We start from the raw sequence: 25,507 nt of genomic DNA on the forward strand, positions 1-25,507 counted from the left end.
CAGCGCCACACATCCGAGGTGTTGCCAACGAGGGACGCTCACTCCTGCCTGGGAGGGTTGGGTTCTCACTGTGGTCAGCTATACAGGCATATGCTCCCTGCCCGACTGACCTCAGCTAGGGAAGCCCCAGACCCTAGAGGGAATGCAGGCATTTCCCACAGTAAAAATGATTAAAGAAGACAATTTTGGTGATGCACAGTTTTTACACTTCATGAAGTGAGCCGTCTGCATCCCCAAGGGTCCCGAGAACTGCCGAGCATTTATAAGGACACAAAAGTTAACTTTCAGTTTTCGAACATGAGCAGCGGCTCATCCAGGGTCTAGATATTTATTTGAACACAGACCTGAGATCAAATCCAAACGTTCCCACAGGGAGCTGGGTGTGATATTGAAGATTGTAATAGGAGCCCTGAATCTTTGAGCACTTACCACCCAGGAGCACAGAGCTGAGTATTCTCTATTCATTTCTCAAATGCCCTCACAACAACCAAAAGAAATAGGGGTTGATTTTATAAGCAATCTCATTTTCACAGATGAGGGCAGCAAGGGGCAGAAGCACCAAGCATTGACAAGCCCAGGTCCTCCTATTGTTGGGAGGGAGGAAAGCTTCCCTGCTTTCCTTCTAGGTTCCTTGGCTGGTTTGGAAATTAAATCGACAAAAGAAACATGAACAGGACAGAAACGATATTCGTACAGACCACATCCCCACAGACACGGGACCCAAAATGGTCATGGAATTGAGCGCATATGCCAACCCGAGTGAAGGAGGAGGGGGTGGGGATCGGGGTTCAAAGGGGAGGAGGATAAATTCCAGGAAGATGGGAAAAGCAGATATTCGGTGAACAAAAGTTGCCATGCCATGCAGGTAAGTCTTCCTGATACTAAAAGTCATCTTTGGGATCAGCTGTCTTCCTGGTACAGGCCGTCTATCTAAATCTTTTAGGCAGTGAAGGGAACAGTAATCAGCTCTTTCTGAGTCCTTTGGGCCTTGACTATCTTCAGCTCAAAGTAACCCATACGCTAAGGTGGCATATTTCCGGGGGAGCAAGCACGTAATACGCATACGCTAACGTGGCATATTTCCGTGGGAGCAGGTAATCTGCTCCCCCTCACTGTGAAACGTGCAGCCTTAACCCTATGGGTCCTACATCCCAAGTGAGTTTGTCTCCACCATAAGGCAGGAATCGAGGTTTTCCTCTCCTAAGGGCGTTTGCCACTGGTTTGTGGGTCCTGGCCACTCACTCACATCCGGACCTGAGGGTGTCCGTAGTAACTGGGTGGGGGCCACATGGTAACGTCCAGTTTACTAACTTGTGCTCACAGCATGGGGTGGTGCCAGCACGTGGGAATCGAATCATCACGTCCTCCTTGAGAAGATGGGAAGGGACTCCCGTTTATTTTTACAAAAGAAGTCAGGTACCTTGTACTTGTCATATGCTGCCTGCGTGTGATCCTTCCAGAGGAGTAAGGTGAAGGCTGAGAAACAGGAAGAGAGAATTCAGGGTTTTCTGAGATTCACCTCTTCCTGGTCTTGGCTCCTCTGCCACTTCCCCAAGGTGCATGGGAAAAGCAGCTTCTCTCTTTGCCGGCCCCTCAGCCCCCGCCTCCTTCAGGCTCACTGTTAATGTGTGGTTCACAGGAGAGGACACGGGCTGGGGCCACAACTGTAACAGGGAGCCTATGAAAATGCAGATTCTCAGGCTTCACCCAGCCTGGGGTGAAGAATCTGGGGAATCAGAATTTGAAATTCCACAAGATTCAGAGGCATAATTAAGTTTGAGAAGAGCTGCTTTGGAGCATTTGGCCCCAGAGGGTGGAGTTAAGACCCTGGATGGTGGAGAGATTATGAAATGTACAAGTTTGACGCCAGCTCCTCCCCTTCCTCCCCCTCTCCTCATGGCCTGTTCCCACCCCTCAGAGGGGATGTGAAAAGCTCTGACAGCCCCCAGCGCTGCTCAGAAGCCCTTCTGCAAGACCAAGAAGATGAGCCGCCTCTGCCTCTCAGCAGCCCTCCTGGTCCTCCTGGGCACCCTGGTGCTCAGCACCCCGGTTGCCAAAAACTGTCCTAACCCACGTAAGTCCCTGCTCCCGTCTCCTCTACAGTCTGGGGGTGGAGGGAATGAGGGCGAGTCCATGGAAGGGGCTGGGGAGCTGGGCTGGGGGACTGCCAAGCCTCTCTGCATTTCTTCTGGGCAGTTGGGCAGTTTTAACGCCAGTATATTTCATGACTCTCAAAAGGAAATCATGTTTTCATCCTTAAAACAAATGATCCCACCTAAGTCTATCAGATCAGGGACCTCATCTCTGAGACTCTCTGCTCCTTGTCTCTGCCTTGTCCCTGAACCTCACTGTCGTGTATTAGGAAGATCAATATTTGACCCTTGTCTGGTTCCTGGCCCAGACCACCTGAAAGTCTTGGAATTTATTGTCTTTTGTATGGTAATGAGGTGACTCTAGAAAGGGACACTAGATAACTTTAGGGTGGGGCTGGTCTCCAGAAAATCCCTTCAGATGATTAGAGGGGTTAGAAGTTTCAACCAGCCCCGCCTTCCTGCCAGCAACTCTGTGCTGAGGGGCAGGTACTGGGCTAGAATGCAATCACCAATGGCCAAAGAGTCAATAAATTTTTCAACTACTGACTCCTCAGTAAAAGCTTCTGAACATTGGGATTCGGAGAACTTCAAGGGTGGTGTGTCCCGGGAGGGCATGGAGACTCTGCACCCCTAAGTCCCCCCTTTGCTCTCTGCATCTCCTCCATTTGGCTGTCCCTGAGTTTTATCCTTTATAATAATCAAGAACAGGAGGTAAAGGGTTTTCCTGACTTCTCTGAGTCTTTTTAGTGAATTATTGAAAGTTGAAAGTGGAGTTATGGAACCCCCGAATTCATAGCACTTCGATCAGAAGGATGTGTGATCCCAAGGACATGCGGCTGGCCTTTGAAGTGGGGGCAGTCTTGTGGGACTGAGCCTTCAACCTGTGGGGTCTGCACAAACTGCAGATTCAGCATCAGAAATGAAATGACATGTGGGACGCACAGGGGGTGATGGAGAGCTGGTCGGTGTTGGTAGAGACACCACATAGTTGGTGTCAGGGACAAAACCCACACTCACACATCCCTGGGCTTTGGTGGCTGGGATGAGCCTCAGGTACAGGGGAGTAATTATTGGGGGGGGGCGGGGGTAGGTGCTCCCAGAAAACTCTTTCTGCTTATCTACATTTAAAAACTTCTCTGCAGATGTCAGGTGCTTCATCAAATGGGTTGTAATAGGATCCTATGTGGACCTGGCCTTACCACTCGCCTGCTTTGTGACCTGAGGTCAGTCCCTTTTCTACACTCTCCCCACTTGCACAGGGTACAACTACCCTGCAAGTTCTTACAAAGGATTATTGATGAATATACTTTTTTTCACACTTCATATCCAATGATGGTCATTTTCCACTAAGATGTCTTAGTCTGAAAAAGTCTGTCTCCTTACCTCCTTCCCCCATGAAAAAATATTTAGGGGTGAAATAATGATAGTTCTCCATTATTATTGCAAGAAATGCAACCGTTCTGTGACTTTGCTCATGGGGCCAAGGCTCTGCTTCTCCCAGGCAGTCAGAATATGAGTAATAACTCAAGGCACTTCCCCTACGCACATCCCTACCCATATTGGACTGCTGTTTTATTATCCTTTCGGGATACAGAATGTTAGAACCAGATTCCTAATTATATAGAGGTGCCCCATCGTGAAATAGACATGAAATTTAACAGGCATGTCCTTATACTCAGTCTACTCAATGACTGTGCACTGAGCATGAGCATGAAATGGGAGACTGATTCCCTTGACAAATATTTATCAAGTCCCTGCAAGCCATTTTTCTAGGTGTGGGGACACAGTTGTGAAGGAAACGTAGCACAAGACCCTGCCCTCCAGGAGGGAGACAGACAATTGAGTAGGTGGAAATAATATGCAAAGTCATGACAGGTGTTTTGAAGGGAAAGCGTGATGGGATAAAGGAGGCTGTGCTCTTTCTGTAGACTGGTCAGGGAGACTCTCTATGATGAGGCATTGAGCAGAGGCCTCAGAAAGATCGTCCCTGGTGTGTTTGAGCAGCTGCAAGGAGGCCAGGGTGCCTGGAGCTGAGTGGTGGAGGGGAGGAGGGTGGGAAGGATATGGCCAAAGAGGCCATGGGGGTAGGTGCTGAGGAGCCTTGTGGGACTTTATATAGGAAATGGAAGTTGACTTTGAGAGAGATGGGGAGCCACTGAGGGTTTGTGCAGGGGAGCAATGGGATAGGACTCAAGTTGTAATGGGATCCCGGTGTAGAGAGTCGCCTCTAGGGGGCCAAGGGCAGAGACAGAAGCCCAGGGAGCCTGCTACTGCAGTGGTCCAAGTGAGCAGCGATGGAGTGTGTGCCGGTGTTGTTCCCTGAGTCCATCCCAGTTGTCTCGAATAACTTGAATGACTTGGTCTGTTGAGGATAATTCTGTCCCTTAATTAAATAATTAAGCACCTTTCCTTTGCTGTTTTCTGACATATAAATGCAGTAGTTTGTGTTCAGTATCTAAATCTTAGAAAATATAGAAAAGCAGGAAAAGGTAAATCAAGATTTCCAAGTTCTACAAACCAAAGATTACACAGATAAACCCTACTTTGAGCTCCTAATGGACATGCACTGATTTGCTCATCCAGATTAAGAGGGAACAATGCAGCCTCAGACCGAGCTTCCCACCAGGGGGCGCTGTCCTTGGGAAGCACTTCCTTCCCTTCCCTCACCGTTTCCTGTCTGCGGTGCCCACCCTTCCCTCCTCTGGGCCCTAACGTCAGCCTCCATCCAGGTCCCTATCAAGTGGCTTGTTCTGTCCAGCTCCTCGGCCTTGAGGGGGACCGTGCTCCTCCTCCGTGGCAGGGCTGGGACTAGGTGAGCTGAGTGGGGCACTCGCCTCCAGCCCAAAACTTAAATGGAAGCTAAAAACAGAATGATGTAGATAAATCATCATCGATTCCAATAGTGTAAAAAAATCAAAGTTATTGTGAAAATCCACCATGAAGCCAATGTGAACGTTTTAAGTAAAGACAGGATGTGACCCTGCACTTGCTTCACCGGCCACTTTGCCTCACCGTAATCGTGGCTCCGCTCAGCTGAGACCAAGAGCTTCACACGGAGACCTGAAATACCCATCATCTGATTTCAAGTGCAAGTGAAAACGTTATCTTCTATCTGAACAATTTTCTGCTTCAAAGAGAAAACTCTTCTTTTCAGTAGAGAATTGCCATTCCTTGTGTTTAGAAAAGCAACTTCCTAATTGATGCAAAGTTTTTCTCATAAATGAGAGCTTACCCTCTGCTCTCTGGACACTTATGAGATCTTTTTACCCTGTGTTTCACAGAATTTTCCTTTTCCTTTACATGTGATGGTTTATTGAAAGGATCAAGAAGTCTGTGGCTGAATAAACATTAACACTGAATAATTCAGACTTTTGATTCCTATTTAAATATTTATAAAGATAATTTACATTTTCACAATTTATGTCTAAAATATCTAATAATTGTTTTTCCAGTTTATGGACTGATACACTTTTTAAAACATAAAATAGAATAAAATATGTGTTCTTTATTTTTCTTAATTTTTTAAATTGAAGTATAGTCAGTTTACAATGTGTCAATTTCTGGTGTACAGCACAATATTTCAGTCATACGTAAACATACATATATTCATTTTCATATTCTTTTCCACCATAGGTTTCTACAAGATACTGAATATAGATCCCTGTCCTATACAGTATGGACTTGTTTATCTTTTATGTATATTAGTTAGTATCTGAACATCTAGAACTCCCAATTTATCCCTTCCTACCCACTTCCTGCCCCCTCGTAACCATCAGTTTGTTTTCTGTCTGAGTCTGCTTCCATTTTGTAAATAAGTTCATTGTTTTTTTTTTTTAAGATTCCATATATAAGTGATATCATATGGTATTTTTCTTTCTCTTTCTGGCTTACTACACTTAGAATGACATTCTCCAGGTTTATCCATTTTGCAGCAAATGGCATTATTTTATTATTTTTTATGGCTGAGTAGTAAACATATGTGTTCTAGATATATGGGAGTTCTAAAAGGAAGCGATTTACTTAATCGGATGCCCCATGCCCCAGACAGGAAGCATCACGTGTCCCAGAGTTGGAAAGCTGGCTGTGCTGGTGTCCAGGGTGTTCCCTGGGGACTTGTCTGTTGCGCTTCAGTGTGGGGAGGTTAAAGAACCTTAATGGGCAATTGTGTCCACAGGTGATTTATAGCATGTCCTCATGGCAGGAGTTGTATTCTTTACAAAACTAAGGTGTCACTGGATGGAGGGCTTCTTTTACTCCCCAATATACTGCCACCATTTTCTGATGTGCAATATTCTTCAAGAATATTATTTACTTGTTATAAAAATTGTGGCATATTTCATTTTAAATATCTCTTTCTTTGTAATTGCAAGAGAAATACATGCTCATAAGACCTCGAGAGGATATGAAATGCATAAGGAAAGTTCCAAGATTCCTCCTCTGGATGTGTGTTTTCCCAAACCACCAAGTAATTCTCGAATTCTCAGTGGACTCTGACTGGCTGTGCTACCATCATAACCGTTCTGATGCTCTCTCCCTGGAAACATTGTCAGATTCGACAGGTTAAGGACTGCGTCCCACAGGTCTCCTCCCACCCCCCATTTCAGATGCCAGTCACGAATCCAGCTTGTCATTCGTGCTTCTGACCAACAGCTGTGTATCAGAAGTTCCCCCCATCCCCTTTTGAATTCAATTAATTTGCTAGAGTGGCTCACAAGCTCAGGGAAATGGTTTATTTACTAGGTTAACTGTTTATCACAAATGGATGTAACTCAGGATAACCACATGGCAGAGCTGCCTAAGGCAAGGTTTGGGGAAAGGGCACAGAGCGTCCATGGTTTCATCAGAACACATTCCCCAAATCTGCTCTTGTTTGCCAACCCGGAAGCTCTCCAAATGCAGTCCTTTTGGATTTGCTGGAGGCTTTGTTACATAGCCACGACTGATTAACTCATTAGCCATTGGTGACTGATAAATTTCCACCGACCCTCTTCCTCCTGGAGGTGGGGGCTTTGGACTGAAAGTTTAACCATCTGATCAGGCACTTGATTCCCCTGGCAACCAGCCTCCATCCTTGGGTTGCCTAGAAGCTTTCCAAAAGTTACCTCCTTCACCTAATGAAGTCACCTTTATTGCTCTCATCACTTAGAAAGTCCAAGGGTTTTAGGAGTTCTGTGCCAGGAATGGGATGAAACCAAATGTATACTCCTGGTTACAGATCACACTATCACACCCCTCAAGATTCTGTTATTCCTGTCCCCATGAGGTATCCAAAGTTAACATCCTATTTGTTTTTCCATGCCTTTCTCCTTTACAGCATGGTTTCTTCACACTTGTTTTAGTAGTGGCAACTTTTAACCATCCTCAAAAGTGCAGAAAATAGTATAATAAACCCCATGCACCCATTTTTCAGTTTCAACATTTACCAACATATGGAGAATATTATTTTCCTGTGTCCTCCTTTTTTCCTGAGTTTTTTTTTTTGAAGTTAATCTGAAGCATTATGCCAATTAATCTATAAACACTTGATTAAAAATGTGTCATTTTTTATATCATCACTGTGTCTTCGGCACACCTAATGAATATGAATGTGTCAGAAATGAATAATAATGAATGAAGAATGTCTCCAAATGCAGGCCATCAGATGGAGGTTTCACATTTCAGGCATCCCTCACCAGCCCCCCACCATTCTTTATTTCAAGACAAGCTAGGTGTTTCAGCTGTTGACCTTGTAGACCGAGCTGTGAGGACCATTCTTGTAAGTGACTCAGAGCCCTCTCCCATCCCTGCAGCCTCACTGCCTGCCTTCTGCCTGGAGCCTCCCTACACAGGACCCTGCAGGGCCTCGTTCCCCAGGTACTTCTACAATGCCAGCTCTGGGTTCTGTGAGACCTTTACATTTGGCGGCTGCAGAGGGAAGAAGAACAACTTCCAGAATGAGGAGAAATGCATCTTCATCTGCGGTCGCCCTCGTGAGGACAAGGGTAAGACGGGGGCGGGGCAGGGAGGGGAAGGGCTGAGGACAGAGGTGGAGCTCAAGGGGCCCCGCCCACATCCCTCACCCCTGCTCAGTGTCTTTCCTCCTCGCTGTCTCCCCGGAGACATGGCGGCAGTGTGCTGTGAAACCACAGACTGAACACGTCCTCCACGGGCCAGCTTGGCAGAAGGTCACAGCTACAATTGCCCTCGAGATAATCAGAGCCACTCACCTGCTCCCCTTTGTCAGATGGGAGCACTGAGGCAGCCACCCTGCACAGAGGGTCTGTGGTGCTCCTGAGCCACCCCACTTAGGTTTGGCCAACTGGCTTTTTCTTGTTGGTCATCCTGTGTCAACAGGACCATGTTTGCTCATTTCTGGGATGGTCGACGAACCTGTCAGGGTGTAGCCTGTCAAGGTCAGGGGCTTCAGTGATGACAATCAACAAGTTCCTTCCTTCTTGCAGAGAGCCGCGCCACTGTGCTCCCCTGAGATGCTGAAGTCCTAGGAGCCCCACACAGGGCTGGACTGTGGCTTCTTCTGAAAGAGTTGAGGCTCCTCCTCTGCTCCCTTCTCAACTACCTTCCAAATTACCTCCATCCAAAGAAACAAACAAACAAAACAGTATTTTTAAAAATAGAAAAAATTTTAAATGTATACAAAGTAGGTTGTTTTCTTCAAACAAAAACAAACAAACAAAGAAAACAAAACTACCATCCTCAGCAGAACCCTTCCTCTTCCTTCACTGCATCCTTACCCTCATCCCCCACCCCACCGTCACTGTGCCCCCAGGGGGCTGGCAGCAGTGGAATTTCTGGCATCCAGTTCTGAGCATCAATGGCAGCAGAGGTCTATTCACTTAAGAAGCCCCTTTCCCCACAGCAGTGTTGCATTTTTATCTGTCTATGGCTTCAACCTCTGGCCTTATAAATTCACAAATCATTTTCTAAGTAAGCTAACTGGTGTGGATTCTGTTTGCAACTAAGAACCTTAAGCAACACTGTCCATAGTGGTGGTACTTCTCAGTGTTCTGCAGAGCAGTGGGCATCTCCCCTCTTCCTGCCTTCAGGGCCCGACTTGGTATAAGCAAATCCATTACTGCCCCATCTACTTCTTAATGGCCTTCAGGAAACCTGGATGACAGACTTCGCCTGGAAGGTGTTTGTTCTTTGGTTTTGAGACCAGGTCAAATTTTTGGCCGGGTTGTTTTCCTGCCCTCAGAAGGAGAAAGGAAGGAACATGAGGCTCAGTTGTCCACTTGCCCAAGGAACCTCCCTCCCTGAGGTCCTATGGGGGGTGGAGGGTGTGGATTGCTACTTCAGTTAATGAAAAGCATCCACCCATTTAGTGAGCACTTACCATGCATGTGCCAGGCTCTGTGCTTAGAGTTTTTCTGGTATTACTTCATTTAATCATCTGCGAAAGTTTTGAGGATGAAATGGAGGGATGGAGATGTCTCAGAGCTGGTGCGTTTGTTTCCGCGAGCTGCTCTAACAAAGCGCTATGAACTGAGTGGCTTCAACAGCAAGATAGCTCTTCTAGTTCTGGAGGCTAGAAGTCTGACATCCAGGTGTCAGCAGGGCCATGTTCCCTTTGAAGGCGCTGGAGAAGGATCTGGTCCAGGCCTCTCTCCCAGCTCCTGCAAGTTCCTGGTTTATGGCAGCAGAAGTCCAGTCTTCACATGGTATTCTCCCTGTCTATGACCGACTTTTCCCTTTTTATCGGGACACCAGTCATACGGGATTAGGTCCGACCCTAATAAACTCCTCTAACTTGATAACCACGGTAAACACCCTGTTTCCAACTAAGGTCACAGGCTGAGTTCCTGGGGGTTCAGACTCCAGCATCTCTTTTTGACACGGTTCAACCCATCACAAACGATAAATGGCAGAACCCTAAATACAACAGACTAGCTCACTGCCCCAAAGCTTTTGTCCTTTGCAGGGAGGAAGACAGTTAAAAGTCCAGACTCCGTAGCCAGTCTGCAAGAATCCAGTGCCTGGGTCTATTTTAACTTGGTTCTAAGGAGCAGAGGGCACGTAGTTTATTGGATAAGGTGGGGGTGGGTAAGAAAGGGTAGGAAAGGCAACCAATGAACATGGAGCCTGAAGCCCATTAACACTGTTATGGATGGAGTTTAATCCCACGGGGGACGTGGGGAGGTGGTATAACACGTTCCTTGTGGCTGCCTCCCTCTAGAGGTAGGACATTTACATCCCAAGTCCCTGTCATCCATTGCTTGGGGACTTCTGGCTTGCTCTGTACACAGGCTTCTTGTGTGGCTCCAAGAAAGCCCTTAGGCAAGAGCTGCAGATGCGGGCAGTTGGAAGTCAGCCAGCAACACTGAGGGTGGCAGTGACCCAGGGGTCCACCCATCTGCCACACTATTTATGTGACTTTGAACAAACTCCTTGACCTCTCTGTGCCTGTCTTCTTCCTACATGGGGTTGTTCTGACTATAAATGAATTAGGACATACTGATCCCTTGGACTCCTCCCCCAAGACCTCATAGGTGTTCAGGACCTGTCGAGACTTCTCCATGTCCTGCTCTTGTAAGTGAGTGGCCCCCTGTTACAGTTTCTGTCCCTGTGAAGACCAGTCAGAGAAACCACAACACCTGACTTTACAAGGCAAAGGCAAAAATCTTTTGGGCATCATGAACTGGTGGGGTAGTGGATGCATGAAGTATCTTTGGTCCAGAATCTGCTGTGTCTGAGCATGAAGGTAGATGACCTCCTTGGAGTCACTGGGATGAAGCAGGGCCAGGTAGAGAGCGCTCAGGGTATCTGCAGGGCATTGATGATAGCTATTCATTGTGAGTTGACTCTGTCTTGGTTGCTTTTTAAAAAAAAAAAATCTCTTGATTCATGTTGACCTTATGAGGCTAGACATATTATTTCATGTTGTAAGTGAAGAAACTGAAGCTTAGAAGGGTTAAATAACTTTGCCAAGGACACAGAACTAGAAAATGGTAGATCTGGGATTAATCTCTTCTCCAAGGTCACATAAAGAATAATGGCAGGAGTTGGGATTCAAACTCAAGACTCAATGATTGACATCTAGAAAGGTTTGAAAGCAGTGTCCTCTAAGGCTCTGGAGATTCACAGGATGGGGCTCAAAGTACTCAAATAGGGAAGCTCTGCTGTTCATAGATTTTGCAATTAGATGATGTAGAAAAAAGTTTTTCGTATAAGGAATTTGGTTTGCATTTATGCCATGAGGACCTTACTTGTGAGTTAGAGAAGGATGAGAGCTGAGAAAAGGCCATTGGATTTGGAAACAAGGAACTTAGTGGTGACCCTGGTAAAGGCATCAGATCTCTTCGGTTGTAAGCAACAGAAACTGACGCTGGCTATTGGAAACAGAAGGAATTTGTGAGAGCGGTGTGGGGATGCACACCATTTTCCCTTTAGTTTCTTAACACTTTAGTTACGTCCTAGTGAAATCTTCTGTTGGGAACTCATAGCACTGATTTAGTTTAGCTCATGAAACAGAAGGAAATGCTAAAAGAATCCTGCTTGGAAAGGATGGCAAATGAACAAGAACCACCATCTTCTCAGGCCACCTCTGAATGAACTCCATATATTTTCAGGACTTTTGTCCCTCATTGCTCAAGATTAAAATTCCAAGGAGAGCATCTGATGGGCCACTCTTGGTCTAGGGGTAGGGCAGGAATTCTGATTGACAAGCCCCCTAACCCACTAGTCTTGGGTGGAGGAAGAGCCATTCCCCAAATCAGAACCAGGCTATTGTTATCAGAAAAAGGCCAAAAGGATGCTAGGTGACAAAAGAACAAAACAACCAATATACTCAGAGAGAGAGGTTTCCTTGGAGTGAAGGAAGTTTGAATGGGTTCAAGAGTCCAGGAGGACAAAGCCCCATCGTGTGCTGAAAGACACCCGGTTTGTTCCTGGGGATTCCTCACATCTTCAGCATCCACTTGTTTACAGTCACCTTAGAGTGGGCATGCCTACCGCTGACTCATATCACCTCCTTTTAACCTTTCCTTCTTCCTTTTCTATTTCCTTCCCCCCTTTTCTTCCTGATAAATATGGTTTTACATTCATGAAGTCACGTTCAAAACGTTTGATGCATTATCTATGTTAACCTTAGATAAATTTGTGTGTGTGGTGTGTGTGTGTGTGTGTGTAAAACACTGAAATAATGGGACCACATGACTTGCTTTGGCAAGGCCTTTCTTCTAATTTTCTGCTGTGTTTCCTCCTGCAAGTCATTTTGCTTCAGTTGAATCTGTTTCTTCCTCTGAAAATGGGAATAATAATACCAAATTCATAAGATTGTTTAATGATAACAAGTTACCTTTTACTGAACACTTGCTGTGAGCCCACCCCAGGGGTCACAATTTTCAATTGTGAGTAAACTGAATGGAAGGAGTTGGAGTGGGGGTGGGGGCAGGAGAGACAATAAGGAGTGGGGGGCAGGAGGAGGGGGGATGATGGAAACTGGAGAGAACGCTCCCCTCATAACAGGAGAGCAGCTCTACTTAGCTTAGTTCCTGGGTTGCAAAGTGTGGTCCCTTGAGCAGCAGCAACAGCATCACAGGAGACCTGTTAGATGCGGAGGGTCAGGTCCCACCCCTGTCCTCCTGAATCAAAACTCTGAAGGTGGAGGTCTCAAATCTGTGTTTGAACAGGCCCTTGAAGTGATTCTGATGCTGGCTGAGGTTTGAGACCCACTTCTCTGTTGGGTCTTAGTTGGTGGTTGCCATGAAATTTTGCAAAGCTGTGTTCCCAGATCTTTTTTTTTTTCCCAGAAAGATACTAAAATTTTACTTTTATGTGAAATCACCTAATCTTAAGTCTTGGCAACTCTTTCACAATTTTAAAATGTACTAAGTGGGCTAACAACACCATCTCTAGGCAGATTTCCACCCTCTGGTTTATGCTTTTCCCTGTAATCCTTAAACAGGCCCATAAAACAGTTATCATGATGTCCCTTTCAAGGAAGAAGAAGATGTACATCCCAAAAGCGAGGTGCTGCTCCGGATCACATAGACAAGAGGGAGCCAATCCCTGATTTGGATCTAAATGTATTTGATTTTAAAGCCTCTGCCTTTTTTACACTTTATGCACAATCAAAAATACATGAATATAACTAGCACAGAGCCTAGCATCTCAAAAAAGCTAAAGATCTATTCATGCCACGGGCTGTATGAAACTTTCTCCTCCATGCGTGTGCCCCACCCAGTCCTCTTGGCCTCAGACTAATCCTCATTCCTGTCAGAAAGAGCCAACCACAGGGGAGCCCACGAGGGCTAGGGATGGGTGAGGCTGGGAAGGTTCCTGGTTTGGGGAGCTGGGTCGATCCCAGAAGAGAGCTGTGGGCAGCAGTGCCTGAGGCTGCATGTCCAGTAGCCAGCTGGTTCCACAGGCTAAAACTGGCTGCTGCTTGAAGTGTCCTCTGCGTGCCCTAGACTGAGTCCCAGGAGACCGCCCTGTGCTGGGCTCCCACCTGGCTCCTGCCTCATTCCCATTGACAGTTCTTTGTGCTCAGAGTAACAGCCCTGGCCCCTCCCAGTGAGGACAGTCACCAGTCCCCAAGCTGGACATGGGAAGTGGGGGGAAGGCATTCTCCACCTCTTTTCCTTGGATCCATCTGTGGGCACAGTGGCTGGATGTACCTCGTCACCAACTCCTTCCCACTCACCAATGACTCACCTACTCCCACTTCCAGTGCTCACTGCCCCCAGTCCCCTGCTGGGGATTACAGATCTCCTGGGACTTACAGAACTCAGATTTTGGAGCAGGAAGGCACTTCTTGCTGGAAAACCGTGTTTTGGCATTTACCAGGCTGGACTTTAAAGCTTCGTGTATACTTACAGTCTCCTTAGTAACAGTAGAGAACGTTTATCGACCACTCACAGGACTTCGTAGGTGACAAGGAAGTGATTCATTCAAGGTCCCTCAGCTGAGAGGTGGTGGAGGTGGGAGTCAACCCAGACCTTGTCACCCCAAGGCCAGTGCCAGAGGACTCCCTTAATTACTTTCTCTGCATCAACTATGTGCTCTACCTGTGTCATGAAGAGGCACCCAGGAGAAATGTAGGATGGAGCAGAAAAAACCAGGGCTTGGAGGGATGGAGACCTGGGATCAAACCTTCTCTCCACAGCTTCTCATGGGACCTTGGGTGGGAGGGTCTTAACCTCTGCACATCCACTCATTGTCATACACAGCTGGTGACAATATCCTTCTGTTCATCAGGAAGATCCATGACTCCACGAGACATTGAACCCAGAGCCTGCACCCAGTCAGTCAGCCCCAGGAGAGCGCTGGTGTGGAAAGGAGAGGTGGGGAGAAACACACTTCCCAGATGGCTCGAGATGTTAACATGTGTTTCACCTCTGGCCTCGGTTTATTGGATCCAGTGGGTTCATTTATAAATAACACCTGCTTCCCGTAGCTCCTACCACGTGCTCTGTGCCACTACACCCCATCTCCACCTTTCATCACTCGGGAAGGATCTGCGCTCTGACCTGGCTGACCCCAAATCTAACCGCTAAATCTGCGGGCTCCTCCCTGTAGGTCCTACACTTTCCTGTCCTTTACCGGCCGTGGGCATTATGAGGAGACCCCAGGGTGTTGGAATGGAAACCCAGGAGTCCTGGGACTCGCCCTTGGCCTCCTGCTGCCCTGCCCTCAGGCCCCAGGAGGGAGGTGGGGCCGGAGGAGCGGACAAGGGTCCAGCTGCAGCTGGTCGAGCTGCACCCAGCCAGGAAGCAGCTTAGGTTCCTGGTTCCCATTGGGGCCAGAATGACACCTGATCCCGGGGGATTGTGAAATGGCAGGAGGTGGCAGCCCGCCCGCCTGCTTGCCCGCTGAGCCCTCCAGCTGCGCCTGTTGGGCCCCGCCCCTCCCCCACGCCCCTCAGGCGTGCGGTTAAATCCCCCCATCCGGGCGGCGCCTCACTCCCGCACCGCCCCGGCCAGCAGCATGCCTACCCGCCGCCTCGGTCTGCTCGCCGCCGCCCTCCTCCTTGGCCTGCTGCTGGGCCTCCCCCCGGTCACAGGTGAGGCGCAGGGAGAGGCCTGACGCCCAGAGGGGCCCAACCAGGAGCCTCTCTGGGAACTGAGAAGTGAGGCTTCCCACGGAGAGGGGCGGAAAAGAGCAGTCCCATGAAGACTAAAATGTGACGACCCCTGGTGCCTAAGGTGATGATCCTTGAAGTTTAGGGGTGGGGTCCGATGTGCTGGAGGTGGGGAGACCACTGAAGGCTGACATTGCGAGGGGTGGCTTCTTTGCAGAATGTGGAGAGTCAGTGGCCAGAGTGGGGACCCTCTGCCTCGTCATCGGAAGCTCCTAGACGCTCAGCTGTGCGGGGGTCTCCCCAGGATTGAGGCCTCAGCAGCCAAGGGTTTGGCCCTCCCGGCCTCGCAGATGTCAGGGACCCCAGCCCTGGAGGTGGGGCTCTCTCAAGGCTGCAGGGGGCGCCCAGGGCCAGAGACTGCGAATTCCTGGGAGACTGAGATTGGGGGCCCTTGGACAGGAGGTAGGCATCCTCTGGAGGCGGGACTGGATACCCACTGACCGGCCACCTCCCAGGCGCAGGCGCAGGCGCGGAGAAAAGAGGCGTGTGCCCCGCGCTAGAGGCGGACGTGAACTGTACGAAGGAGTGCCTGTCGGATGCGGAATGCGCCGACAACCTCAAGTGCTGCCCGGCCGGCTGCGCTGCCGTCTGCCAGATGCCCAATGGTAACCCCAGGGGACCCGCGCGGGGCGGGGCGGGGCGGCGGGGGTTGGGAGGAGGAGGGAGTGGAAGTCCTGTTCCGGGAACAGGGGCGCGACCGACCCCGGGGTCCCTGGCCAGGTCGAGGCGGATGGAACCAGATCAGCCCGTGCTCTCCCTCCCTTGGTCCCGGTGAGACGAGGGCGTCGGGCGTCGGGCGTCGCTGAAACGCAGCCCGGGGGAGGGCAAGTCCCCCACCCTTATCTGGATTCATTGCTCGGGTGTATGGCAGACTTCCGGGACGCACCGCGGGACGTTGTTCCGGGACCTTGTTGTCTGAGATCAGGGGACCTGGTTCGAATTTTCCTGCTGGCTGGCTTTAGCTGAGGGGCAGCCCGGGAGTGTCGAATGGGCTGGGTCCCAAAGCCTGGGGTTCTCATTCATACCAGAGTCCCTATCCTGGGGCCTCCCCCAGCCCTGGGGGAAGGACTTGGGACCCCTAGCAAGACTCCCTGACGTCCTCTGTCCAGGTGGAAACGTTCCAGGTTTAGGAGAACACCTAGCCCACCTTAAAGATAGAGTGTAAGCTTAGGAGAGAAAAGGTTCTCTCCCAAGCTCACCCCGGCATCCCTGGCTGGGCAGGAGCCATAACTCAAGGGACTCCTGTTTACCTGAGTGGTTTGAAGAAGGTCAGGACCCCGCCCAGAGCATCCCTCCTCCTTCATCTTTAAAACACAGTTTTCCACTCGAAGGACGGTGAGAGAGGGAAAGTGTGTGAGGCTTGCCTGTCATAAAAAAGACTCGCCGGAGCTCAAGACTGTCCAGCAGGCCATGGGGGCTCCAGTCAGAGCAGGAAGTGGCCTTAGACAGCTTGGAATCTGAGCTGCTCATTTTCAGAGGGAAAAACTGAGGTCTTAGAAGCGGGGATATGACCTGGGATCCCAAGGTGTTGGGGTTACTGGGGTCTTCATCCTGAACAGAGAGAGTGCTGTTCTCTCTGTTATTTCACTGAAGCTGCCCACAGAGGCTGGGAAGGTTTGTAATTAGGGAGCTGAGACACTCACCAGCAGGGAGGTGGGGGAGGGGGAGATGGAGGGAGTATGGGCCCATCAGGGGCAGCTTTGGGTCTGGAGGCCTCTAACCTGGACCAGACGGAGGAGGACCAGAAGCAGAGGTGGACGCTGGGAGGGAAAGCAGGAGACAGACAGACAGATGAGAGAGGAGGAGGGAGAGAGAGGAGTCTCTGCTGTTCCCTGGTCTCAGATGGACAGACTGAGGCAGGAAGAGGGCCAGGGCCAGGTGGCCTCCTGAACTCGAATCCTAGCTGTGGGTCCTGAGCAAGTCGCTTTACTTCTCTGAGCCTCTGCTTTCTCTCTGGCAAAATGAGATGAGAATCCCAGATGTGGTAGGATCGACACGAGGCTAAATGAAATCACACACATGAAATGTCTTAGGAGAGAGAAGACCCTCCATACACAGCGGCTTGTTTTGTCAGTAACCTGCCCCCGATGCCCTGCTGTCCTGGGGCAGCTCGGCATTGAGCGCTCCTGCCCTTCTCAAGGGACACGATGTCTGTATGCCAGGAGGGCAGCACCCCTGTCCTCTGCAGCTCATCATCCAGTTCTGTGCCTGTTTGACAGTTGGCTAAGCTTGCTTCTGAGGCTTCTGGGGTTGGAGCCCAGCTCCTTTCTCCTTACCCTGTAAGTAGTGCACAATGTGTGTGTGTGTGTGTGTGTGTGTGTGTGTGTGTGTGGACATTGGAAGGCTGGGCTCAGGTCTTGGTTTTACTGCTGATCAGCAGTGTGATGTTCAGTGATGCCTTTGCCTCTCTGGGGCTCACTTTCCTCCTCTGTGGTAGGACAGGGGTAGAAACCTCCTCTGAGAGATTTGATGCGGAGATTAAAGGAGTTATGGATTTATACAAAGAGCACTGTAACTGGCACATCTCTGCAGTGTGAGCTCTGTGTGTGTGTGTGTTAGAGAAGGATGCTCGTCTGCGGGTGGATGAGTGATGCAGGGTCTTGGTGCTACATGGTTGTAACTGGGAGTGAGTATACAGGAGTGAGTGAAGAGATTGTGGGTGTGGAACTCCTCACACATGCACTGCACTTTACAGTATACAAAGCAGCAGAATACGTGGTGCACAGACCTGAAGCCAGATTCCTGGGTTCAAATTCTCTCTCTACCCTGTATGATTTTAGGTAAATTGCTTAATCTCTCGGATTTCATTTTCTTCATCTGCAACAGTTCGTTTCCCTTTCTTTTAGGATTATTGTAGGACTAGATTTGCCAAGTGCTTAGGATAATGCCTGGCACATAGAAGGAGCTGATTGTTAACAGCTGTAATTACTCATTATTACTATTATTACAAGGGACTTAGACTTCGCAGGGAGAAGATCTATGTGTATGTTGCCTCCACTGCTTTCACAACAACCCTGTGATGTGACCCTTGAAGACACTGGGGCTCTGGGAGTTTTCCGGCCTCAGTCCAGGAAGTTAGGAAAAAGCAGAGCTGGGATTCAGTCTGAGGTCCTTTGATCCCAAAGTTCTAGGAGAGAAAGCAGGAGGAGAGGGGATTGTGGGTGATCTTCCAAGATCCCCTGAGATCTAGTCCCACTCCCTGAGATCCATGCAGGCAGGCAGCTCTCCTGTTTGTGAATCCAGGTGGGAGGTCATGCTGTGGAGATGCATTCATCTCCCTGCTTCCCCTGTGCCCATGCTCCTTAATTCCTTTTTCTACCCAGAAAAGAAGGGTTCCTGCCCTCAGATCGACCTTGCCTTCCCCCAGCTGGGCTTCTGTGTGAACAAGTGCCAGGAGGACAGCCAGTGTCCCGGCAATATGAAATGCTGCCTCAATGGTTGTGGGAAGATGTCCTGTGTCACACCTGACTTCTGAGGTAGGTGGCCAGGGTGGGGGTGGGGAGCATTGATGCCCAGATGTGATCGTACCTGCAGGAGGTTAAAAAGGAGGACCTGAGTGACGACACTGCTGTTCCCTTATCTTTCCTTTGATTTACTTTCCTCCACTCTACAGATATTCACTGAGCATCTGTCACGTGCCATACTCTGCGCTAGGTGCTAGGGATGCTCTGTGAGTGAAAAAATCAGACAAAGATTTCTCTCTGATGGGTTTCATCTGCTAGTGAATGATAAACAATATAAATAAGCAAGTGTATTCTGTATAATGTTAGAGGGAGACAAGTGCTCTGGAGAAAAAGAAAATAGAAGGCGGATAAGGAGTGAGGGTGGGGTGGGCAGGGAGTCGTGCTGCAAGTTTTTCATGGGACAGTGTGTGAGGGCCCCTCTGAGAAGGCAGCATTGAAAGAGGCTTGATGGAAATGTCGGAGGGAGCCGTGAGCATATCGGGGGGAATGTACAGGCAGCGGGGGCAGCAGGTGTAAAGCAGGAGCATCCTTGGTGAATTTCAGGCAAAGCCAGAAGACGGGAGCCCAGTAGCAAGGAGAAGTCAACAGAGGAGAGGGCCAGAGAGCTCAGTGGTTAGTGGAGGGACCTGATAGACCATGTAAGGCCTTAGGTCTTGACCCAGAGATGTTGGGTCCTTGGAAATGGACATGCTCTGACTTAGATTTAAAAAGATTGCTCTGGCTGCTGTGTGGAGACCATGGAGGGGCAATGGGAGAATCAAGTAGACCATCCAGGAGGCTCCTGCAAGAGGCCAGGTGGGAGATGACAGACCAGGTGACATACATGGCTGGGCTTGGGACATATGTGAAGGTAGGTGGGACGATATTTGGTGGTGAATTGGGCTATGAGAAGATTTACTCCCTTTTCCCTTAACACCCATGTAAAGAAGTCAGCAGCTAGAGGAGCAGCTGTGTCCTGGGAAAGGGGACAGTGGCCAGGGAAGCAGGGAGCTCTTTGCATGGCCAGTGTCAGGCAGAAGAGTTGATCTTTACTTTTGCCAAAAAGCTTGGCTTTTCAGGACACATCTGGGAGCGATCAGTTCATTTCAGTTCAGTTTCTCAAATGCGTGTTCGAAGTGTGCTGAGCACTTACCCCGTGTCCGGCAGGCCTACCTGCAGCCACCTGGAGGGGCTCTGACGCTGGCAGGAAAAGACGGTGGAGCCTCTTTCTCCCCATACGTAATTTAAAATAAACACATTAAGTCATAAAGTAAGTGTGAAAAGTAGAGAGAAAGAAAAGTCAAAGCCCGTGCTTCGTCGGCCCACTGGGGGATCCAGCCCCGGGCCACCGGCTCTGTGCCCGGTGCTGGGACAGACGGTGACGGCTGCCCTTCCTCACCGAGCTTGCAGCCCAGTGGCTGAGGTGGACAGATGGACAGACACTCCCTGTACCTGTAGTCAGCGCGGCAATGGAGACAAGGGCTGGGTGTGGTGGGGACCCAGAGAAGGAAAACGTCACCCAGGTGGAGGTGGGGAAGGAGGGAGCAGGCTTCCCAGAAGGGACCCTGAGCCAGTCTGGGAGGATGAGGCAAGGGTCAGCAGTCTGCTGAAGAGGTGGGGAGGCTGTTTCAGACAGAGGGAGCAGGACAAGGCCCTGGGAGGGCCCTTTGGTTGAAATCTCATTGTTAATCGTGTGCTACTTTTGATAAGCTCTCAGCCAAGGGACTGGCAGGTCAGTGATGGAACCACTATTGTGTGGATGTGAAGACGGAGACCCAGAGAGAGGGGAGGATGTGCCCAAGGCCCCAAGGTTGCTATTTCAATGCAGCCACGGTCTCCATAGGGTCCAGAGCTCTCCAGTGACACCAGCCGTCTCTTGGCCTCCACGAATGTCAACAGCACATGCTGCCTTTGCAGTTAGGAAGGTCCAGACTCAGATTTCAGCTCTGACACTTAACTAGCCTTTCCCTGCTTCCTGAGCTGCAAATATTTTGCTTATAATGGGATAGGGGGAGGGAAATAGCTCAGTGGTAGAGTGCCTGCTTAGCATGCACAAGGTCCTGGGTTCAATCCCGAGTACCTCCATTAAAGAAAAAGAAAGAAAGAAAGTGGAATAAATAAGATCTTTTTGATCAGCTAATCCCAGCTTAACCTAAGGAATGGGGGCATGGTGGACCTTCTTGGTGGTGGAGGGATTCCTAGGGAGATAAATCACAGTGGCCCCTCAGGAAGGTCACAATGGTCAGTGGGGACCACGGTTTACCCAGGTGTGTCCTGGGATGGTCTGAAGCAGAAGAGGTCTGCAGGTGGGGCCCCAGGGCATCAAGAAGTTGAGGCTTTGCTGGGGAGGGGAGGGGGTTGGGAGGGATGTGGTGGAGTAGGGGGAGCTTTGGTCCAGAATTTAAGCTGCAGGCATGGAAATTGTTTGGATGGTATTATCATGGTTGTCTTCCTCCAGCTCCAGCTGCCACAGCCCACAGCGTGAGGAGCAGGGGAATGGAAGTTTCTGCCTGACCCTGTCTGATTCCAGCCCAGCTGCCCTCCTCTTTCTGGCCTCTGCACTCCCTCCTGAGCTGACCACAGCTGCTTCTTTTCCCAACCAATAAAGTGACCGCTTCCAGCACTGGTGGAACTGTGGCCTCTGTTCCTATCACTCTGACCCATTGCCCCCGTGACTTGGGGTTGAGGTGGGGGGTTGGGGGTGGAAAGAGGCGACCAGATCATCCAGGCACCAGCTCTGGGGAGAGTTCATCTCTGACAAAGTGAACATACATTCAGGGCTCAACTGGTGGGCAGTAGCAGGTGAATCCGCCCACCAGCCTTGTGCAGTTGTTGGTTATTCTCCCGGGGTGATGGAAGAGAGAACTGGGGCTCAGAGAGATGGTGGAATCTTTCCAAAGTTGCTGGGATTCATTGCTGGGGCTTCTGCTGACAGCAGCAGCACGTACTGTGTGCCGGATGTGGGGCTGGGAGATTAGCGTGGGAGATCTGTGTCCGCAAAACCACTCTTGGGATAACTGATGACCCTCAGAGTAGCTGATGACAGTTACACGTTACAGGCTGGGACCCCACCAAGTTACTTGCTTAGGGCCACACAGAAAGAAGGTGGCAAAACCAGGGTCCTTTGTTGTAGTTGTTTTTTAAATCAAACCATTATTTTGTATAAATAACATTCACGTGGACCAAAATTCAAAAGGTGAAAGAATACAAGACGAAAACATCTTCCACGCTTGACACTCTGCCTCCACCCGCAGCCACTCTGTTAATTTCTGTGGAGACGACCGATGCTGTCCATTTCTTGTGTCTTCTTTCCAAGACTGCGCTCCAGCTCCCTCCCTCTCTTCTCTTCTTTGTATCCCCTCTCCTTAGCCCCCCTATTTATCCCTTCTTTCTATACCTATTTTCAAATTCTCATCCATCTCAACTATGTTCAATATCTTGTAATAACCTTTAATGAAAAAGAATATGAAAACGGATATATGTATGTATATGCGTGACTGGGACATCGTGCTGTACACCAGAAATTGACACACTGTAACTGACTATACTTCAATTAAAAAAAAGAAAATTAAAAAAATTCTCATCTATCTCACCTTTTTACATGAATCGTAGTACACTGCACACGTTGTGTCATATTTTGCTGTTTTCGAACTCAATATATCTTGAAGATCACTCAGAGCATAAAGAATTTCTTCATTCTTTCTTGGATGTATAATGTTCCATTGTTTGAATGTACAAAATTGATTTAACCACAATTACACGGGTGACTTCAGATTGCTTTCAACCTTTCACAGGCCTAGATTTAAAAAAACAATTTTTCAAAATTTATTTTTAGAATATGTTTATTTTTATTGAAGTCTAGTCAGTTTACAATGTGGTGTCAATTTCTGGTGTACAGAATGTTTCAGTCCTACACATACATACATATATTCATTTTCATATTCTTTTTTGTTATAGGTTACTGTAAGATACTGAATATAGGTCCCTGTGCTAGACAATAGATATTTGTTGTTTATCGATTTTATATATAGTAAGTAGCATCTACCAATCTCGAGCTCCCAATTTATCCCTCCCCCTCTTCCCCCTTGGTAACCTTAAGTTTGTTTTAAAAGTCTGTGATTCTATTTCTGTTTTGTAAATAAGTTCATTTGTGTCTTTTTTTTAAGATTCCACATATAAGTGATCTCATATGGCATTTTTCTTTCTCTTTCTGGCTTACTTCACTTAGAATGACGATCTCCATTTTTTTATGGCTGAGTAGTATTTACAGGCCTAGATTTGAACCTGAGTCATCTGTCAACACCAGTGTCCCAGGCTGGTTCTACTGCAGTGATTTCTCACTTTAATCCCTGCGGGGTGGACCTAGCCTCTGGGGTGAGGAGGAGGTAGAGCAAGGAAGTCCTGGCAGTGACTCTGGCCCCCCAGGACATGGTTTATGCCCTTCCCTGTTCCTCCACCCACCGTGGAATGTGAAAGATTAGGGTAGCTTGAGTGGGGTTGTCTGGAGGGAGAAAGCTTGGTGGCCTGGAGTTTGGCCAGCTTTATCTTTCTCATCCTCTGCTGGTTCCCTGCCCCTAGACCTTGAGCCAGGCAAGAACCAAGGGCTTCTCCATCCATCCCCCTGGGGATACAGGTGGGCGAGTCTCCTGGATGGGAGTGCGGGTGCTCAGTGCATAACGCTACTCTTAGCCATAGATGGCAGCAGAGCTTTTCTCCTAGCTTTCCTTTTTCTGGTTTCTACCTCTGTCCTCTGCTTTCCGCTTCAGTCTCCCCAGCCCTTCCAGGCAGAAAAACAAAAGGCATCCTCCAGTGATGGGCTGGGTAGATATGTTGGGGAATAAATGTGTGGCTACCACCACCTCCACTGCCTGCTTTCCCCGTGTTTGCATTCTGAAAGAGAGCCCTGGGGCAGGGCGTGTCTAACTCTGGGAAGGCAGAGGTATGCCTTTTGTATGCCTGCCATTGTTTTGTCCCTCAGCACCCAAACCACAAAACAGTATTACTCGCTTGGCTCCTTTCCAAGAGCCCACGTGTGCCCACAGACTCTTGATGGGCTAGTTCTTTGTAGCCGAAGCACAGCAATGCTGTTTTGTCTGGGAGGGTGGCTCCCAGGGCTGGGAACGCTGGTAAACTGCTGCCCCCTGGAGCTCAGGACTGGGTCTCTTCCTCCACTCACCTTCTCCCATTTCCAGTAGCCCACTGCTTTGCTGTTTCCTCTAAACCCCGTCCCCAGTCCAGAGGGCTGTGTGTGGTAATACCTGTGTAGAGCAGACATCTGTTCTGCAGGAAAGTGCAGGTTGGAGGTTGGAGGGCTAATAGGAGGTTACGTAGGAGTGAGCCGGAACTTAGATGAAATTCTAGACAGACCAGTAGAAGACAACCCAGCCCGAGGAATAAGCAGAGGCATTCACTCATTCAGTAAATATTTATTGAGCACCTACTGTTCTGGTTTGGGGGAGGGGATTTGACATCAAGGAGGTGTAAGGGGTGTGTGTGTGTGTGCGCGTGTGTGTGGTGTATAGGGTTGGGGGAAGAGTCAATAAACGAGTGAATCAACATATGTGTAACATATCAGGTGGTGGAAAGATTACGGCGAACTCTAAAGCTGGGTAAGAGGACTAGTGGGTCCAGGGGATGAGATAGAGGTGGGGTTGATGGTGAGAAGGAAAAGACAGGCTCGGCTAACAAGCTAACTTGTAAATCTAACTGTAACAAGTGTCGGTTTGCTGATTCCCTGCTCTTTTTTTTTTTTTTTTTTTTGCTGGCCAGCTGGATTTTCAAAGAGACGTATCTGGCCTTGAAATGTTGGTTTGCTGCCTCCCTGCCTCTACTTCTGTGATAATGATGCTGCTAAAGCTGTTCCATGCCTACTGGCCGAATACCCCAAGCTTGTAATTAACTCTGTAAAACCTCATGTACACGTCTTGGAGGTGCTCAGAACTTCAGAGCAGAAGCCCCTCTGAGCCCCCCGGTGTAATAAATCTGAGTACTCCAACCCTCCGAGTGGTGCTTGTTTCTTGGCTGGCCTGTCGTTTCCGTAACAGTGGCTTTGAAGAGGGTTTTCAGGGGAGAGCTTTTTTAAGGTAACATTCAAATCATGAGCTAAGTGCAGACAGAGATGATCCACGTAAAATCCATGGGCAGAGCTGTCCAGACCAAGGTCAGAGTGTCCTCTGGGGGCTGGAGGTGATGCATGGTGAGAAGCACGAGGGGAGATGAGGTTGGAGAGGTAATGTGGGCACAGATCCGAACAGTCCTGTGGTCACTCAAGGACTTTGCCTTTTATTGTGAGGAATTTAGGAGGAGTTTGGGCAGAGTGCTGACATCATCTGACTTACATTCGAAAAAGATCCCTCTGGCTGTTACATTAAGAATAGACTCTGGGGGTGATGTGGAAGCGGGGAGAGCATTTAGCCTATCCAGCAGGGCATGGAAGAAATGACTTTGTGTGGCCTCTTCATCTGCTAGTACCAGGCCCCCAAACTGGCAGCCCTAATGCACCTGCAATTTGGGCTGGACCAGCTGTGATGGTTCTGCATGTCCTGTCCATTGATGCAGCTTTAGGAAATTAGCTGGTGAAATAATCATCTTGCAAACACAATGAATACTCCCCTTCCTGCCCCCGTTGATAATTCGTGGGGAAAGTGAGAGGGTGAGGAAGACATGAAAACAGCAATGGCTGAAACACGCTAGCCCGCCATTCAGTGGGGCAATCTGTTGGCGAGGCTCTGGTTTGTTTAGCTATGAAAGGTGGCACTTGGCGGGGGCTGCAGCATCCTTCTCAGTCACAGAACAGCGTAGCATCAGTGGGTCCTGCCTGCAGAGCACAGAGGTCCTAGACACAGAAGTCTTCGTATGTCCCCCGCCCCACACCCTGGGGCTGGGATATCAAC

The 25,507-nt window shown here is 49.1% G+C and overlaps 2 protein-coding genes across 3 annotated transcripts; both read left to right on the forward strand.

Annotated features, from left to right (window-relative positions):
• The first annotated feature begins 1,965 nt into the window (after positions 1–1,965).
• On the forward strand, positions 1,966–13,082 carry LOC140687304 (serum basic protease inhibitor-like). The gene is made up of 3 exons (XM_072943595.1): positions 1,966–2,074; positions 7,883–8,074; positions 12,997–13,082. Exons 1-3 carry the CDS (start codon positions 1,984–1,986, stop codon positions 13,002–13,004), a joined length of 291 nt encoding a protein of 96 aa, XP_072799696.1. The 5' UTR covers positions 1,966–1,983; the 3' UTR covers positions 13,005–13,082.
• A 1,868-nt stretch (positions 13,083–14,950) lies between these two features.
• Positions 14,951–24,549, forward strand: WFDC2 (WAP four-disulfide core domain 2). 2 transcript variants are annotated; one of them, XM_072943597.1, is made up of 4 exons: positions 14,951–15,093; positions 15,627–15,776; positions 18,495–18,647; positions 24,384–24,549. In XM_072943597.1, exons 1-3 carry the CDS (start codon positions 15,018–15,020, stop codon positions 18,644–18,646), a joined length of 378 nt encoding a protein of 125 aa, XP_072799698.1. In that variant the 5' UTR covers positions 14,951–15,017; the 3' UTR covers position 18,647; positions 24,384–24,549. The 2 variants fall into 2 exon arrangements, with proteins under 2 accessions (XP_072799698.1, XP_072799697.1); XM_072943596.1 differs by lacking the exon at positions 24,384–24,549 and adding an exon at positions 21,073–21,237 and having other exon boundaries at positions 14,952–15,093.
• Positions 24,550–25,507: the final 958 nt, after the last annotated feature.

Source organism: Vicugna pacos, chromosome 19, assembly GCF_048564905.1.
Source record: "Vicugna pacos chromosome 19, VicPac4, whole genome shotgun sequence".
Classification (NCBI taxonomy): Eukaryota; Metazoa; Chordata; class Mammalia; order Artiodactyla; family Camelidae; genus Vicugna; species Vicugna pacos.

Excerpts from the sequence above, each read along its gene's own strand:
- LOC140687304 (XM_072943595.1), top strand. The coding sequence starts at position 1,984 with ATGAGCCGCCTCTGCCTCTCAGCAGCCCTCCTGGTCCTCCTGGGCACC. Across the intron at positions 2,075-7,882 it reads CAAAAACTGTCCTAACCCAC|CCTCACTGCCTGCCTTCTGC; the intron begins GTAAGTCCCTGC and ends CCATCCCTGCAG.
- WFDC2 (XM_072943597.1), top strand. The coding sequence starts at position 15,018 with ATGCCTACCCGCCGCCTCGGTCTGCTCGCCGCCGCCCTCCTCCTTGGC. Across the intron at positions 15,094-15,626 it reads GGGCCTCCCCCCGGTCACAG|GCGCAGGCGCAGGCGCGGAG; the intron begins GTGAGGCGCAGG and ends GCCACCTCCCAG. Across the intron at positions 15,777-18,494 it reads CGTCTGCCAGATGCCCAATG|AAAAGAAGGGTTCCTGCCCT; the intron begins GTAACCCCAGGG and ends TTTTCTACCCAG.